At 47.2% G+C, this 18637-nt stretch overlaps 1 protein-coding gene across 1 annotated transcript; it reads left to right on the top strand.

The window, feature by feature from the left end:
• Positions 1-2955: 2955 nt before the first annotated feature.
• Positions 2956-17232, top strand: LOC127061042 (serine/threonine-protein kinase PAK 3-like). Its single transcript, XM_050986960.1, is given in 10 exon segments — positions 2956-3034; positions 3959-3996; positions 7060-7194; positions 7473-7808; positions 10698-10810; positions 11469-11586; positions 12227-12326; positions 12761-12957; positions 15632-15769; positions 17140-17232. Coding segments are annotated over 10 exon segments (1347 nt in total).
• The last annotated feature ends 1405 nt before the right edge of the window (positions 17233-18637 follow it).

Here is an 18637-nt window from a genome sequence, read left to right as displayed (position 1 = left end):
TGTGCGCAGGACATCTCTGTGTGACTTATGAACAGCCCTGCCCCTGCGTATGTCTTAGGGGTTACTTTATACACAGTTACACATACCCTTTATCCACAGTCCCAGCTGTCTTGTCTGTCCCCTACGAGGAACAGCCAAGAGCAGAGGTCCCTCCAGGAAAGGAATGTCCTGGCAGCACCCAGAGACCTCCACAGCCCGGTTGTTCTCGCTGGAGCAGAGAAGCGTTCCTGCCGCGGTCACAAATGAAGTGTGGAATAGAACTCGCCTCTGGTTAAAGTTAGAAGGTGGTATGTTTATTACAGCACCAGGCACACAAGGAGTCGTCCCCTAAAGACATGTGCGAAGAATCAGGGGCTCCGGCTCTCTGCTTACCTAAAAAAGTCTTACATATTTATATAATTCCCAAAATGCCTACTACATATTCATTAGCTAGCACCGCCTTCCCTCACATTGTATTAAAATGGGTTATAATTGAGTCCAAAGTTCCTTCAAGTTTGTGCAGTCTTTCACTTACAATGGGTTGTTGGGTTTTAAAGTGGGGAAAGGTCTCCTTCTGATGAAGGCCAAGACGTCTTCCTCAATTTGACCTCTTTACTTATGACCTGTTGGCAGGCTTTCAGGCCCCTCGGCTGTAGCTGAACTTTTAGGGCATGGTGCAGGCTACAGTCCTCTTCTTTGTCACAATGAAATCCGTATCTCCTCCTGCTGCTTTAAATATGTAAAGACAGACAAGTGATATATTACCCTGGCCCTAACCTCTTTATCTGCTAAACATTAACTACCCGGTATTATTTCTACTCTTCCTGTTATACTCATTCCTCCTAACTAAATCTTGTTAAAATTTTAACTCTTCCAGTTCTCTTAAATCCTTGATTCTTTGGTCTCATTTTAGTCGCCGGTCATGTGTGAGCTGATGCTGTAACGGAGGAAATTCCATCCTGAGCAGGAGATAAAAGGCCTGGTTCTTGGCTGGAAGGGTGGAAAGGATGAGATGCACACCGTTTTGATCCAGGGGATGTCCTGAAAGTGCACTGCCTACCTGTGCCTGCCGCCGAGCACCACGCTCCATCTCCTTCTCCTGCTCAGTGGATTTTTAGGAATCCTGAGTTTGGTTAGTATAATTTGCTACTGCAACTAATAGAAAAAATTTGCTATGCAAGCCCAGTTGCATCTTAGGTTCTTTTGTGCCTGGGTCTCCTCCATAACCTGTGGCAATGACCACCAGAAACGTTCAGGGAATTCGTAATCTCATGTCAGTATGTTTTGAGAAGTGATTTAAATATCAATAAGTCAGTAAGTATCAATCAGTAAATCCACTCATTTGAGGGAATATTTAGCCGGTGAGTTTCAGCAAAGTATTAAATATGTCTTAGTTCCATGGATACAAACTAGTAAGTGAGATTGCTGGCTGTGTAGATTCTAGGGAAGGGATTCCTCATGAACCCAGGTCTGAAATCAAGTATTGCCTCCTTTTTACCCCTGAGCTGGCAGCAGGGATCAGGTCCTGCTTGGTAAGGATCATTTTGAAGACTTCTGTTGGGCAGGTAAGAAAGGTCAAAATGCAGTCATGTCCAGCTGTTTCCCTCTGGTTTACCTGTTTGAGGGTTATAATTCTGTGCTGCAGGTGTCCTGGGTGTGTGCAGAGCAGTGCAGCCCCACAAACCCCTTGGTTTCCCCACAAGTTGCCATGCCTTGTTCCCAGGTGTGCCCAGCTGTGGCAAGAGAAAGAGCCCGCAGCACAGTGGGCACCGTGCCCTGCCCAGCCGGGGCTCTCTGGCACAGAGCAGCAGCAGCACCAGCACCGTTCAACCGGTCCTGCCTTGGCTTCCCCCAGGACACAGAAGCCTCTGGAAATCAGCACCGCCAGTCACATTCCCAGCCTGGAGCGGCTGCTGCTGGTGGGCAGATGCTGCCAGTTTGACTGCTTCCAAAAGGGAATAAAGGCAGAGATATAAATGCAACAGAGCCCTGGGCATGTCCAAGAAATGTGCAAATATGTGGGGAGATTTGTTAGGAGTGATTTCAGCTGTTTTGCCAACAGTGGCTTCTCTCGTGGTTCTGTGTGTTCTAGATAAGTAATGTATTTGTTGGCTGTGACAATTTAGAAGTAGATATGATGTGGATGTTCAACTGTGTAGTGATGGTATTGTAATATATCCTCCCACAGTCCTCTTCTCTCCCCCTTGTAATAGCCTTGGTAGTCCGGGCACTTGGGGAGGGCTGGCTTGTAACCAGGAGGCGGGGTGTAACACCAGCTGACCTCCAATGAAGATGTAAGAAAGTAATCTCCAGCAATGGACAGCAGAGAAAGAGCTGACTGATAACTTTTGGAGGAGCTAAGGGTATATAAGGCAGAGCATCCTTTTTGTAGATGGGCATGTGGCTGCTAGTCATAGAGACTCCCAGTGCTGCAATCTTTCCTTATTCACTCCTTTGGTAAGGTTTAATAAACCTTTAAAATTTTAAAAGAGAGAGCTGATTCTAACGTGTGCAATGCTGCGGGCCATTTTCTTGGTCTGCTTTCCTTTGCTTGTATCCCATCTTAGTACTCAGTTGGGGTACAGGCTGTAGGTACTTGGGGCACTCTTGGAGTTACTCTTGGATCCCCTGAAGAACAGGGTTTGACCCATGAGGGGAATTTGTGCTGCTTTAGGACAGAGGAGAACTTCCCAGGCTCTTTTGTGTTTGCTGTAGGAAAGGTTGGTTACTGCTTGGCATAAATTCACAGACCAGCATAGAGGGTTTGCTTTGTGATGTCAGGGCATGGTTGCCATGTCTTCGTGGTGACATCAGAAGGTTACCTTGGTGCACGGAAGGCCTGAGTGTCAGAGCAGCCCTAGAGCTTGCTCAGAGCAGGAGCATCTTCCTGCTTGAGGCATTTGTCAGGGTGCAGCTGCACACTGACAGGAGCCTTGTTTTTTTATTGTTGCAGCAAACTTGCTCAGCAGTGCTACAATGATTCATCATCTTGCTACTGCAGCTTTTGCTGCATATGGCGTTTCTTTCTCCATCTATTACGTGGCTCACTTTGCACGTAAGTAGAGGTTTCCCTTCTACTTAGGTTAGGGTGTAACCTAACCTGGCTTTTGTATGTCTTCCTGCTCTTTCTTAGTGCCTGTGTTTCTGACATAGAAACAGGAAGAGCATTAGGATGTCGAAGCTGCTGTCAAAATGCTCAGCTAAAAAGGGGGTGTTCGTAGCCACTGAGGCAGCATTTGCGAGGGAACCTGCAGGGATTCTCTTCCCTCCACGGGAGAGTCTGTGGCAGCAGAGTCTGTCATTTCGCAGTTTTCTGGGACAAGCGAGACAGCTTTGAAAATGCAGACTGGAAGAGCTTCTTGGATGGCCTTCTAAAAACTTTGCAGTTGTTCCCAGAATTCAGGGAAAGCTTCTTCCTTTCTAAATTTTGTCATGAAAGGATTTGATCAAGGTCCAACTTGACCTTTTACTGAGTGCTAAATTAGTGATTCCCTTGCAAGGAAGTGCAAACTCTAAAGCAGTGAGGGTCTGCTCCTGAGCCCTGGAGCTGTTGCTGTGCTGTTTCCCAATTAGAAGTTCCAGAGCTCAGGGGGATTTTGGGAAGCTTTGTGGATGACACTAGGTAAAAAAAAAAAAAAAAAAAACCAACAAACTGAAGGAGAGGATTTTAAAAGTAGTTTTATGTGTTTGGTAGAAGAGAAGCAGAGTGTTAAAGAAGAATTTACATTTTCTTGATCATGTTTGTATTCACTGGCAAATACAAATACATGTTTGTATTTACTGGCCAAAAAGGGCCAAGTGTAGGCACAACCAAGAACATTGTTCTGATCTCTTGCTGGCTGTGTGAAGGAAATGTGTCTCCTGCAGAGATTTTGTGAAATGGAAAATTATCTCTGTTTGGGTTGACTTGTTGTGTGGGATTCAGCAGCCCAGGCAGTTTTCTGACAGCATCTGGTTCATTTTCCCTTGCCCACTACAGGTCACCTGAAGCATGTATTCAGCAGTGCTGATCCTGAGGTGAGTGAGAAAGGAACATTTCATGTTCCTGGTGTTTAAGAACTGTAGAGTGAGCTAAGAGCTTGGTCAGTAGCTGTAGAGTGTAGAGGGCCAGCTAGGAAGGCCAAAAAAAAATCGATTTTCATGCCTGCAACAAAATAACAGAGGCATAGATAGATATTTAGTCATTTCCATCTCAGAGCTTTGAAGAACTCCAAAGCCAGTTTTGCAGAGAGAACATTGCTTGCCGACAGCAGATAGGGTGGAATATTTAACTAAGAGCAATTTCCTGTAGAGTTGAGTCAGCCCATTTTAATTTAGTCAGTGACTTAGAATTCTATTCTGTTGGGGGAAAAGTGCGGGATGCGGACATTCAGGGACATCATACCACAGCCAATATGGTCCAGTGAAGCCAAATTTATTATTCCTAAAACATCTGTATTCATATTGATTATCTACTGTCCAAGAGTCTCTAGCTATTACGTGATTGGTTAACCTTTGCTGTTCACACGTCCAAGATGGGATTCTGATTGGATCATCTGATTTTTCAATCCAGCGGCTATAATTTTCTTTTCTACTATGAACTGTCTTTTTCCTTACTTTCTCACTGACAAACTTGCTGAGTCCAGTTGACTTTTCTTCTTGTATTTTTTCAAACCACATTTTCTGAATAGGTCCATTACTGTTTGTGAACGTGTCCGTTGTCCATTATCCTAAGCAGGCTGGATTGTGCATCGGCTGAATATGGCCATTGTCCTGCAAAAACTCCTCAATCTGCAAAAAAAACTCTCAAAACTATTCCTCTCAAACTGTATGATGTATACTTAGATGATGTGGTTGTAGAAAAAAAAGGTGATCTAGAAGTGGCAGATGCTGTATCTGAGTCAAATGGGCACCTTTGTGGCTGGGGAGCTGCATGGGCCAACAGGACGCAGGGCTGGCGATCCTGAGCAGCTGAAGATGAGGCAGGCGTGCGGCCAGGTGGCCAAGAAGGCCAAGGGCATCGTGGCCTGTGTCAGCAGCAGTGGGGCAGCAGGAGCAGGGCAGTGAGCCTCGCCCTGTGCTGGGCAGTGCTGCGGCCCCAGCTGGAGTGCTGTGTGCAGCTGTGGGCCCCTGGGAAGCAGAAAGTGATGGAGGGGCAGGAGTGTGTGCGAGAAGGCCACGGGATGTGGACAAGTGGCTGGAGTACAAGGCTATCTAGGAGGTTTTGGGGGAACTTTTGCCTGGACAACAGGAAGCTTTGAGGGACCTTCAGCATCCCCTCACTGCATCCCAATATATTAGACACTTGTGGTAGTGACATTTCTCTGTGGGTTTTGTTGTTTTATTTTTATTATCTTGGAGGAGGAGCCCTGCATTTTTTCTCTTTTTCTAGCATCTAATGTGCTTTTCCTTATTATTTGCTGCCTTTTTCCAGCACCGGGTCTGGGTCTGCTCGACTTTTCATTTCCAAGGTGTCACTTCTGGAGGATGCTGTAGTTTTGCATGAGATCACATAGTTGAGGGCAAGGAGGTTGGTTCAGAAGGAGCTGTTCTGGTGCCAGGCCAGCCAGTAGGGCCTTACACATCACTTTCAGGTTAATGGTGCCTGTGCCCTTTTGCAGCCCAGGGAATCAGTAGGCGTGGTGTTTGGGAATTGAGCAGGAAATCAATGCCCTTGCATTCCAGCTGGTCCTTAGAGATCAGAGGAGCTGGGAGGGGCTGGGCTGCTTTTCTGATTACAGCCACTTCAGCACCATCAGTGTGGTGGAGTCCAAGAGGAGAAAGTGCCCCAGCACAGATGCACAAAGAGTGCAGTTCCCAGTGCAATGCTCTGGGTCTGATTGCATTCCATAAGGACCTACAGGCTACAGATTCCCCAAGAGTGTGGTCTATTGAAGCAACAGGAGAGCAATCTCAGGATTCCTGCTGATCAGGGCAATGGCTACCAAGTGTGGATGTGTGCAGCAACAGAAAGGACAGTAAAGAGAAATTAAAAGAGTGAGATATATCTGTCTATCTATCTATCTATCTATCTATCTATCTATCTATCTATCTATCTATCTATCTATCTATCTATCTATCTATCTATCTATCTATCTATCTATCTATCAATCTGTGCTATGTAACATTTACATTATTGAATCTTCCCACCTCTGCTCCAAAGCAGTTGGAGGTGCAACACTCACCTAAAGCATCCCTTTCAGGAAAGGATTAGAGACACCTTCCATTGACCAATTCTGGGCAGGCAGAGATGTTTCCCCATCCAGATATGGTGGTATTTCTCCTCAGAGCAGTTTTCCTCCTCCAGTCTCTTGTACTCTGAAGTCTCCAGATAATTCTTTAATTTTCTGCCTGTCCAAGTGAGGTAGAACAAATCCATGTTTAGGTGCTGTTTGCTGACTCTGGTCATACATGCCATGCATTACATGACACATGGTTTCCTTCACTGGCATCCCTAGGGGTGTGTAAGTGCATTTGTTAATGGGTCTTTGGAGAGTCTCTGTTACTGCTGGTCAGAATTCTCAGTTGACAAAGGAGGGAGAAGACACACCTTGGTCCTCCTTCATATACTGAGGTGGCCACAGAGGCTCTGTGACCTCCATCAGAAGATCTTTGCACCCATCCTTATCTCTTGAATGACCAGGGATTCTAACAAGAGTGTAGATGTCAGGAAGGCAGGAACGCTGGTGCAGGCCTGAAGTCAACTTGAACTCCAGAAGTGTCTCTCACAAGGATTGAGCTCACCCAGGAATCCATCTGCAGAGCCAGGATGGAGCTATGTGACAGGGCGGGGTGTCAGTCGCTACTGAAAGACAAACAGGACATGTCAGAAGCAGAGGGAGGACCTCACCAGAGCCTTGAGAAATGCCACACCTTCCCTCTAAGCTGCCTGAGAGGCTGTTGGGGCTTCAGTCCCAGATGGCCCCTGATTGTAGGGCCAGGGTCACTTTGGAATCTGTGCCTCCCTGGCACAGGCAGAGAATGACCCAGCAGAGCAGCAGCACAGTGCTTTGGGAACGTGTGAGCCCATCAGTCTTTGAGTCTTGGCTCACAAAGGTCATATGGGAAGTTGAAATCCATCTTCTCTTGCTTTCTGTGCAGCTCCTTCTAGAGAAAGAGCAGGAGCAGACTGCTTCATCAGAGATGCCATGCCAGACTCAGGCAGAGCTGTTCCCAGCCCGAGAGCAGGAAGAGCAGCTCAGGCAGCAGGTGGAAGAGCCACAGGAGAATGGCCAGGTAAGCCTGAGTGGCCAGGTGACAGAGAAAAGGGCAGGAAGAGGGGCATAAACCAGAGCTCTTGGGACTGAGGAGGGCAGGAGTCCCACAGGCACTGGAAGCACAGAGCCTTGGAATCTGCAGAGAACAGCACCAGGACAGGAGGCTTACACTGAAAGCAGATGTGGGTAGGGAAGCAGAAAGAAGTGGCTGAATAAATGTGATTTGGAGGCTGCAGGAGGAAAAAAGCTGAGCCTGATGGCAGCTCCCAGTCACTTGCCCTGCACTTGTGTGTACAGAACATCAAGGCAGAGCCACAAGCAGAGCTGCCCGAAGCTCAGAGTGCCATCATAGCAGTGAAGAGGAGGAACAAGGATGACATGAGTGGGATTCAAAAGATAAATCTCAATCAGCACAGGGGAGATTGAGGGAAAAACCAGGTGAGGGAAAGAATGGCAACCATTTCACTCATGAAACAGAGTCCACTCCCTTGTTCACAGAACATCAAGGAATACCTGCAGGAAGAGCTGCAGAAAACTGAAGCTAGGATCAAGGCATTGGAGAAGAGGCTGGAGGAAGAAATGAAAATCATTACAGAGAATGTTAATCCCCTCCCTCAGGCTTCAGAAAATCAAGTGAGTGAAAGAGGGATAGCCACTGCAGTCAGCAAACTGGTGGTTTCTGCCCTTGTTGCCTTTCCAGGGCAGAGCAGCAGGGAGGGGGGTGATGCCTCTCAGTGCCATTCTGCTGTGGTCTGTATCACAGCTGCTCTGAAGGACATTTCCCGGGGCTTCTGAAAAGCCTTTTGTCTTGAGGCGTTTTTACAGGGGAACATGGTGATCCAGATGGAGGATTGAAACAAGCTGTCTGTATCCCTTGTCAATCTGTTCTTTCCCTTTCCTCAGAGTCAGTGACTCCTGTCTTACAGGGACAAGCTGTGGTCTCTGACTGCTTTGTTCTGTTTGATTTGAGGTGCAAGTGTTGACATCTCACCAGGCAGACGGTAAAGTCTTCCAGCAAATGTCTGGCAATGAGCTGCCCCAAGTTTGGAGTGAGGCACAGGTACCATCCCCACCAGAAGTGCCACAGGTTGAGCATGATCTGAAGATGGTGCAGGAAAAAAAGACACAGTGGGAGGAGAGAACACTTGAACAAGGAGCTGCAACTGTGTCTGCAGGCCTTGAAGGGGGAAAGGAATCCTTGAGAGGAAGTGGAATGGTGACTGTGGCAGTCATCTTTCTGAAAATCCGTGAAAACCAAACATGAATCTGGCCATGAACCCGAGTAGAACTAGCCTTTGGTTTTGACCCATCCAGTTTGAGAAGTGGACATCCAAGTAATCCATTTTAAGAGCCCTGCATGTGGCTGACAGCACCTTCCTATGGGCTTGCATTTCAAAAAGGGATCTCAGGGCAATCTCTGCCAGCCACCTTTCTGACATAAACTCATTTCTTGTCCCAGATCTCCACGGGCTCTGTCACCAAACCTCCAGCAGCAGCAGCAGCATTGTCTAAAGGAGCCTTTGCTCCCCGACCTGAGAAGTGGAGCCAGGGCAGTTTGTTCACCTCCCGCACTGACCCAGCTGCTGCTCAGCAACAGGAGACCGAGGGTGACTCCCTGGAGCTGCTGAGTACGTCTGCTGTATTTCTTGTCTGAGGGACAGTGCAGTGTGTGCACGTGTCAGCACAGCCATACCAAATGTTTCTCCTGAGTTTGGTATCACGGGGTCATTTTGGACTCCCCAGGCGAACTGCAGTAGAAAATCAGTCTCTGTGCTGGCCACCTGTGCTCAGAGCTGTCTGCCTGGTTGTTGTTGTTGTTACCCAGGTGACCACAAAGGGCTCAGAGCTCCAGGCACTGGGGCTGCCTTTTGTATCTCCTGGAAGCTGGGATCTCTGCTTTAAAGTCAGCATCTTGCATTTTGTTTCCCTCAGGGACATTGGTGAACCCCATGGAAAATCCCATCATGAAATACACTGAGCTGGAATATATTGGCAGCGGGTGAGTCCAACTGCAGGCACTTCTACACCACCATGGGCCAGGTGTTTTTCTGGTGGATTGTCTATCCAGCGTGAAGTCAGGCCAGCTGCAAATATGTTGAGACACTAGGGATCGATTGTCCCCTCTCTCAGTACTGCTGAGAATTGGTGAGTGGGCTCAGAAGGCATTGTCAGAGACATCTCCATGCTGCCGAGGTCTTGCCTGCATCAAGGAAAAAGACCTGGAAGATCTCTATGTCTCTCAAGTTGGGACAGCTGTATGTTATTTTCCTTAGCATTTTTGATGTCTCTAAATCATTCTGCCCCACTAATGAAAAAAGAAGAAACTTGCCTGCCTTAAAGAGAAGCTTAACCCCTATCAAAGCTTTGAAACAGCAGTTCTCAGGAACATTTCTTTCCCATGGGTTTGCTGAAGGAAATCATTAGTGGTCAGGATAGGAACCACATGGTTTTGGAAGTGAAACCCAAGATTAAAAAAATAGCTGTCTTTAGGAGCTGAAGCAGGAAATCCCAATGCTTCAGCGACAGGCCCAGTGCCCATGTGCTTGAGAGGAAAATGCATCATCTGCCTGCTGGCAGAGATCCTGCAGGTTTTAGGCATTTACAGCAAAGATCTCCTGTGTGGGCTGGCTTTCAGTGCACAATCTAAATGGCCTCTCCTTTCTCTGTTTCTGTTTTGTTTCTAGGACTTTTGGAGATGTTTGTAGAGCACTCGACAATGCCACAGGAGGAGAGGTAAATGTCATCAGCCCCTGCAGGTTCTGCTGCTCTTGAGGGACTTTTCCCTCTGCTGGGTGGGAGCTGTGGCTGGAGCTTTGGGTAGAGCTGTGCTGAAAAGGCACAAGAAGCACAGACTGGGGCCAGCCCATGAAATACATTTGGGACTTTGTCCTCCTCAGCTGCCGGAAGGAAGGCATGGAGGGCAGCGGTTCCTTTCGGAGAAGGAGGCGCTCACTCGCTCTCCATTGCTGAAACAAAGGTGGTGCCTTAGGGCACCTCACTGCTCTTTGGGGCTACAGCTTCAGAGTCCTGAATCTCATTTCTGGCTGCCAGCAAATACCTCTGAAAGTTACTGGTAGCTCCCTAGCCACCTGCAGTGCTGCACTTGGGAACTGCACCTAGGGAGAGATCTGCAAGGCACCCCTAAAAGCCCTAAGCCCTGCCCATAGCCCAAGATGTATCCACAGAGTATTAAGGCATAGATTACTTCTTCTGAATCCTAGAAAGAGCAGCAGAGAGTGTGGTCAGAGGTTTGTGGGTGATACTTGAGACACCACTGTTACCAAGTGGACAAGGCAAAACATCAGTGGCCCCACATGTCCTGTAACTGGCCCCAAGGGAGTAGTTGGAATGTCAGTCCAACTGACAGGGGCTGTTGGAATGTCAGTCCCTAATTACTTCAGTGCCTAATCACCAGGCAGTTTGGCACAGCTCAGCTGTGTCATTGCAAAATCACTCGCTCCATGTGCATTGTGGTCTTGTGCCACCAGCTCCTCAAGTTACTGATTTTCAATGTCATTTAAGGTGGCCATAAAGAAAATGAATCTTCAAGGACTGAGGAAGAAGGAACTAAAAGTCAATGAACTAATGGTCATGAAAATGAATAGGAATCCACAGCTGATCAACTGTTTTGACAGGTGAGGTTTTTTGTGCCATGAATGTTTGTTCACATATTGCAAACATGCAAGGTAAAAGCCGGTTTTAGCCAGTAGCAGAAAATAGAGCTGTAATTATTGGCTAATTCTTATTGCTCTTTTCATGCCAGTGAATGGGAAGAGATTGCATTTTGTCTGCATGAGTCTTCCCTGGCAAATGGTATTTGAAAATAATTCAAAATCTCGGATAAGTTGTATTTTACTAAATCTTACTAAATTGCCTCTATATTCACAGCCACCACTTTGACTTGGGGCTTGATTTTTTCCAAGTGTCTTCTTATGTCTGGATAAACTAACAAGGATTTCTGTTGGATTGTTGCCACTGTTTTCCATTTCTGTGCATGCCAGGAAGCCTAAATGCTTTTTTCCAGAAGCAATATGTGTGACAGGTTTTTTATCTGGACTGTTACTAAACTGCACTTTTTGCTTGCTGGACATCTAAGACATCTCCTTTATCACAGCTGGGCCTTTCTCCTTGAGACAGCAGATTGCAAACAATGCAAAGCCAAGAGGCAATGTCTATTCATTTTCTTCTGGCCTTGTCTCAAAGGGACCTGAAAACAAGAATCAACCCCTGTCTTCTCCAAACAGCAACATAGCCATGTATGTTCTTCTCCATGCCCTTGTTTCCTCCTTTCAGCTACCTTGTGGATAAGCAATTCTGGCTGGTTATGGAGTACATGGACGGAGGCACTCTGAGCGATGTCATCAGCAAGACCTATCTGTGTGAAGATGAGATGGCAGCTATCAGTCAGGAGGTCAGCAATCTGTGTTTCCAAGGGCTTGGGCAGGATTGTCTGGGAAACAGGGGCTCAGACCTGGAGCGATTTCCTGTGCCAAGCTTTGTTTCTGTGTTGCTGGTATGCTATGGGCAGGTAAAAGCATCTCAGGTGAAAGGCCTGCCAGTGCCCCTGCCCTCACTGTATTCAGTGCCAGTACTCCTATCTCCTGCTGAAGCTTTTTCCTTCAGGAAGGTGACTGATGTGATACTTCCAAGTCTGTGCTGAGACCAGCAATAAAACCTCTGTCATGCGACCTCCCACACAAAAGTGATCTGCTTCACACCAAAGGGAGGGACTTCTTCTTTGGCAAAACCCCTCCTTTGTCCTCTGCGTGGTAAAAGCATGTCCAGTGCAGCAGGAGTCATCCTGGCTGGTTTGCAGGGGACAGTCTACAAGAGCAGGTGCTAGGTGCTCTTTCAAAAGCTGACATGCCTTTCCTTAGAAAGGTCCTGCTCTGCAAGTGTTGGAGCAGCAAGCTCTTCCTCTCAATGGCACTGTGTTCTGACATTACTCTCCATTCCCAGGAAAAGGGATCTTCTGGATTTTTTGTTTCCTTTCTTGTGTGATGAAATGACATCACTAATTTCTGCCCTCCCATTTCTCTTTTCTCTCTCAGTGCCTGAAAGCACTGGATTTTCTCCACTCAAACCATGTGATCCACCAAGATGTGAAGAGTGGCAACATCCTTCTCAGAACCGATGGCTCTGTCAAGCTGGGTCAGTATATTCTTGGTCAGGTGCAGTATTCCAGGGATGTGGGTGTGGGGCTGCTTTGAGTGACTCCCAGCTCCCCAAAAATGATGCTGGTGGCAGTGCAGAGACCCCTGCTGTGAGCTGAGGGCACATTTGCAACAAGCACAGAGGTATAAGGAACCCCAAGAAGTCAATAATGGCCTTGCTCTTTGTGTGTCCCTTCCAGGCAGAGGGAGCTACAATCTAAAGCTTTAGGGGAATAAAGTCCACTGCTGTGAGCAGCGTTAAAAAACCTGGGTGTTTTTAGGAGCTTTAGCCAAGGAACAATTCCATAGTTCCTTGGCTAAAGCCAGTTCTCCAGGAGATTCAACTGTACATTCTTAGCCTAAGAGGGGGGAATTATTTTGCTTGGTTTCCTAATTGGAACTGGCTTTCATGGTTTGTTGTTTTCTCCACAGCTGACTTTGGCCTCTTTGCTCAGCTCACCCCTGAGCAGAGCAGGCAGAGCTCCGTGGCCAGCATTCCTGGGTGGATGGCTCCTGAAGTGCTGACAGGTCAACCATATGGCCCCAAAGTGGACATATGGTCTTTTGGAATCGTGGGCATTGAAATGGTGGAACGAGAAGTTCCTTACTGGAATGCCACTCCTGTCTTGGTAAGGTGCAAATACTCACTGATTCCACTGTCTTTCTCACCTGTCCCATGTTCTGTGTTCCACCGGACAAAATCCCATTGCCATCTGCTGGCACCACTTCCACCAAGGTCCCCTTCTAACAATGTCCCTGCAGCACTTCAGCACCTGCTCTAGTTTTGGTTGGATCTGAAAGGAAAGTGGCAGTTCAGAAACCTAACCAGTTCAGAAACCTGACATTTTGGCATACAGCCATGCTTGAGATTTCTCACTTGGTTTTTTGAACACTGTTGGAGCTCTGTTTCTGAAGGACAGGAATTTTTCAGTGCAAAGGTTAGACATGTGATAAATATCCTTTGAATTGGAGGTTAGACCTTCCCAGTTTCAATTGTATAGAAAAAGTAAGAAAAAAGGAAAAAGCAAAAGCAAACAAAAAAGCAAATGAAAAAGAAAAAGAGAAAGAAACCAAAAAGTAATACCCAAGCAGTTCTGCTTGCTTTTTCATATTTTAAACACAGCTCTCCTCCATTCTGTAGCATATTTTCCAAATCCTGTGGGTCTTGGAAACTTTCAGGCTTTCAAGTCATCTGTACATTGTTTAGTCCTGTGTGTGGGTGGCCTCGATTAGTTCAGGATGTGTTTTTCTCTGACTGCAGTTAGAATTGTACAGCAAACACTTGGCTGTTTCTTGCTACTGTAACAATTTGCTGAGCTTGCAGCCAGGTGCCTGGGCTGGGATCCAATGTGGGCAGTGGACACCGGTGCTGTGTTCCTTTACCACAGGAGCTGGGCCATCCCTGGCCTGCACAGTTCTAATGACAGTGAGGACTCCAGCTCCCCACCATGTCCAGTGGCTGAGCACAGCTGCAGAGGGACAGGATAAAACCCCCTTTGTGACCTCTGGTGGTGTGGGGAAAGGAAAGAAAGCCGCATAAATTATTTCTACTCAAGCGGAGTGTGTTTGCTGTTTTAGACCTTGGCATTTTCCTCTGGGTTGAAGAGGATAATAGCAAAGTCTCTTTGGTCATCAATTTCAGTGCCACGAGCACAGAGTTATCATTACAGTGGTGGGCATTTTTATGGAGACTCCAAGGCTTCTTGCCATTGTTATTTTTGTCCATTGTTGATGGATTCTGCAAGTTGAGGTTTGAATAGTTCCAAGTCTGTGTCTTATGTTTCTAAATACCATCTTGCAAAAGCAGAATGAGCTCTCTCCCTCTGGCTTGTCAGCACGTTAGAACTTGGTTCTGCATGAACCACATTGGAAAATGTTCAGCCCATGTCTTGCCAATCTACACTGTAATTCCTTGGCCTGAGGAGTATCAGAAAGACCTGCTGAGCTCCATGAACACTGTCAGCTGCATGGAAGTGAGCATCCTTGGCTTTGCTGAAGAAACTGGAGCTCAGCTTCTCTTGAGCAGAAGAAAAGCTGGAATCATCAGGTGTTTCCAGAGGCCTGTGGGCCCAGAGGGACTGAGTTCCGGGGAGCAGTTGGATGTTTCTGCACATCATGGAAGGGGGTTGCCAGACAGCTCAAGCCTTAGCACAGGCAAACGCTCCCCAACTCTTCTCAGGCAACATTTGCTTTGGGTTTCAAGTGTTCCCACTTGTCTGTCTGTGAAGATGCCCCTAAAACCACAATGCAAGCCTCTCAGAACTGGTGTTACATTTCCAGAAATGAAGAGAAGCAGCCCAAACCCAACCAAGTTGCTAACACACTGGTTTTTAGAGACGAACTTAATGCCTTGTGCAGTGTCTTCTCACTGGGAAACATGCCTGAAACCTGGGCATGAGGGTGGAAAGGCCACAGAGTCTCTTCTGTTTCTTGTGCAGTGTTGCTGAAACCCTCAGTGACCGCGTCTCTTTCATAGCCCAAGCCACGTTCTCCATGTCACCAAGCCAGAGCCTGGTGAGGGGGAGAGCCTGCCAAAAGCTCCTGTTTGTTCCGTGGCACTTTCTGGGATGGGCCTACCATTAATGTATTGACTTGAGTAGGCAAATGAGCAGAGGGTGACCACAGGGATGGAACCTCTCCTTCTGATTTGACCATGAAAAGTTTTTCTTTTCCACGTAAGGAAAGCTGAAATTGTCAGACTGCTGAGAGACAGAGCTGCAGGTGGCTCCTGTGTGCCCAAGCAGGCATTTTCATCCCAGTACATTTGCGCGTGCATCTTAACGTGTCTGTGCGGAATTTGAGATTTAAATGTTTGTTTTCTTACCTGAGGAATACCTGGTGGATTCCCTTTCTTCCAATTACCAGTGTTTTCACGAACAAAGCAAAAAGCTTGATGAGTTTTGTTTTATGGCAACTGTGCTTAAGGGAGCAAGAAGCACTGCAGAGATACCTTTAATGTCCTAATCCTTGGAAAGAGTAGAGTTAGTTCAGCAAAGTCCCTCTTCCAAATAGCCTGTCATCCTGGTGTGAATCCTCAGGGAAGGAAATGTGCTTTTGATGATGTAGTTCCCACTAACTAAAGGTCAGTCAATGAAATCAGCTGCCAAGGCAAGATAGGCTGAATGCTGGAAAAGCTGTGGCTGCATCGGGGTTTGGGTTTTTGGTTGGTAAAGGAAAGTCATCTCTGGGTCTCTGCCAGAGCAGAAACTGCCACTGCAGAGTGGAGCTTAACCAATGGGATCTGGGAGAGCAGTTACAGATGGGAAAGAAGCAGGTGGAGCCTGGTGTTTCCTTTTTCTCTAGCCTCAACTCCTGATAGCCACAGGAGGCAGACAAAAGCTGTGGCAGCCCAACCTATTTTCATCTTGCCTGCGAGACTTCCTGAGCTGCTGCCTGCAGAGAGATGAGGCGCGGCGCTGGTCTGCCAAGGAGCTCCTGCAGGTAAAATGTGAAGGGGCTGCAGGTGAAACAGGGTCTGAGGGATGGGCTCCTGTTCCACTGGAGTGCAAGGCATCAGATGAGTCCCCTTCCTCCTCACCTCCACTCTTGGTGCTCTTCAAATGAAAATGGTGAAGAATCCTAGACTGGGCTGGGCTGGCAGGGCTCTGTAAAGGTCCTCTGGTGCAAGTGTCCTGCAATGAGCAGGGACACTTTTACAGAGATCAGGTTTCTCAGAGCCCTTTGCCACCTGACCTGGAAACGATTCCAGGGATGGGGCACCGACAAGGTCTTGGGGCAACCTGTGCCAGGGTTTCACCATGGTCCAAGTAAGGAAGTTCTTCCTTAGACCTACTATGATTAGATGCCCTTTGTTTTTAAAACTATTTGTCCACATCCTATTGTAACTGGCCCTGTTAAAAAAGGTGCCCTCCACTTTCTTCAAAGTCACTCTGAAGTATTGGAAAGAGGCAATAAATTCTCCCTGGGGCCTGTTCTTCACAAAACTGAATAACTCCACCTCTCTCTGCATTTTCTGAGAGTAGAGGTGCTCTGTTTTCTGACTGTTTCTTTTGCCCTCATTTGTAATTTGGTGGGGTCTTCAGTTTTATCTAATGGCAAAAGAATTGAAGTAGAGCAATGAAGCGTACAGTGACATCAAATGATGGTGGGAGAACTCAAGGAAGCCAGTCCCGGGTGAGGGGTCAGAGATTTGGCTGTGGGCAGGAGGGGATGTGGGGGGCTCACTGTGAGCCTCTGAGGGGCCCTGGTTTGTGTCCCCCAGCCCACCCTCAGGGGTTTCTGGCACGCAAACAGGGACAACTGGCAGGGACTTGTCCCAGCCCCATCTGCTGCCTGGCACGCTCAAGCAGACGGGAACTGCCCCAGGGTCACTGCCAGCTTGTGTGGCAGGGAGGGAACTGCAGGACCCACTGCCACTGGGCTGGCCCTGCTGGCAAGGAAGGTGCCACCCAGCACAGGAGGGGCAGGGCATGGAAAGGTAGACACTGCTTTTCCACTGTCCCTGTGGAAATCAGCACAGTGCCTGTCTTTCAGAGATAGGGACCTATGTGAGTCATTGGAGTTCCTGAAAGATACAAATCCCAGGGAAGGAGAGCACCATTTCTAGAGCACTGGCAGGCCAGAAATCCCAGTAAGATGAAGGCATCACAATAAACAGATGAATGGGATTCTGGGCCAAGTTTGCCTGTGATGGCAAGGTCCTGCACATGATGACTGGGGAACAGAGGGTCCCATTGCTCCTCTTTCTTGGTCTTTTTCAGACCCAGAGGAATCCTGATTGACTCTGTGAAGCACTGAGCTTGGAAAGTCATGGTTCACTGTTCTTTGTTTGTTTTTTCCCCTGTGGACAGCATCCATTTGTAACTTCAGCGGAGCCAGCGTCCACCCTGGCACCACTCATCAACTCCGTGAAGAAGAAGGAGAAGTGGAGAAGAAGAATGTAACAATCAAGATCTTATCTCCATAACCAGCTTAGAGTAGGACTCTAGAGTAGGATTGTTGGGTAGTTTTGGTTTCTAGAGTAGGTTTACAGTATAGGTTTCTAGAGTAGGATTGTTACTAAATAAAATTTCTGAAACATCAAGTCATTCGGAAGGTTCCCCTCCTTCTTACCCTTTCAGAAATCTTGGCATTTTCTTCTGAAGTGTCAGTTGTTTTTAAGTGGTGCTAAGTCCCACTTCGGGCTTCTTTGGTACAGTTTGTAAGTGGAGAAGGTTCTTCTTCATTCATCCTCTCCAGACCACGCTGCCTTTGGAATGTGGCACACTGGCTGGTTTTGGCACAGCTGTGGTATTTTTAGGTTGAGGCAGAAAAGGCAATGGCATTTGCAGGCAAAAGCAAAGGAGGAGTAGGGCAGCCAAGACATCCAATGTGGATTCAGGCTGAGAGGAATAGTGAATATGGCTTTACAATCACGCTGTGGGTCTGCTGGTAGATAAAGCTAGCTCTGGGAGATAAAAGAAACAATGAGAAGGATTCCACTGATTGATGAATGGAAAAAGAGATTTGCTTTTACAAGGAAACTTTTGGTTTGCTGATAAACGAAATTAGACATTGAGAGATGAATGAAACAATGGGGAAGAAAAACCCCTAAATTACTTAAGAATTAAAAATTAAAAGGGAGGGTTATACATTAGAAGGAAATCTCTGGGAAATCTTTGGTATCAGGTGTATCAGGGAGTCTGTGCCTATCAGGTACCTCAGCCAAAGGGGAAAGAGAGACGGGAAATGGGGCTGGGAAATTAGGATAGAAAGGAGGCTGCGTCCTCCAAAAACTTGAGAGATCCCAGGGGAATGCCCCGTGGGCTCTTCCTTTATTCAAATATTGCCAGAAAGGACTCCTCTGTCTCCTTTTTGGACATAAACCTCTGGTGTTTGTGGATTAAGTTTCCTTACAAGATGCACACCGTTTTGATCCAGGGGATGTCCTGGAAGTGCACTGCCTACCTGCCCCTGCTGCCGAGCACCATGATCCATCTCCTTCTCCTGCTCAGCAGATTTTTAGGAATCTAGGAGTTGGTATGGATTATTTGCTACTGCAACTAATGGAATAAATTTGCTTTGCAAGTCCAGTTTTGTCCTGGGTTCTTTTGTGCCTGGGTTTCCTCCTGAACCTGTGGCAACGACCACCAGGGACCTACAGGACACTCCTGCTCTGATGTCAGTAAATTCTGAGAAGTGATTTAAATATTTCAGTAAATTTGGGGTAATGTTTAGCCTGTGAGTTTCAGCAAAGTACTGAATATGTCTTAGTTCCATGGATACAAACTAGTAAGTGGGATTGCTGGGCGTGCAGGTGTTAGGGAAGGGATTCCCCACACACCCAGGGCTGAAATAAACTAATGCCTC

This window comes from Serinus canaria, chromosome Z, assembly GCF_022539315.1.
Source record: "Serinus canaria isolate serCan28SL12 chromosome Z, serCan2020, whole genome shotgun sequence".
Taxonomy (NCBI): Eukaryota; Metazoa; Chordata; class Aves; order Passeriformes; family Fringillidae; genus Serinus; species Serinus canaria.
Note: the sequence above shows the minus strand (reverse complement) of the source record. Positions and strands in the feature narration are given on the sequence as shown.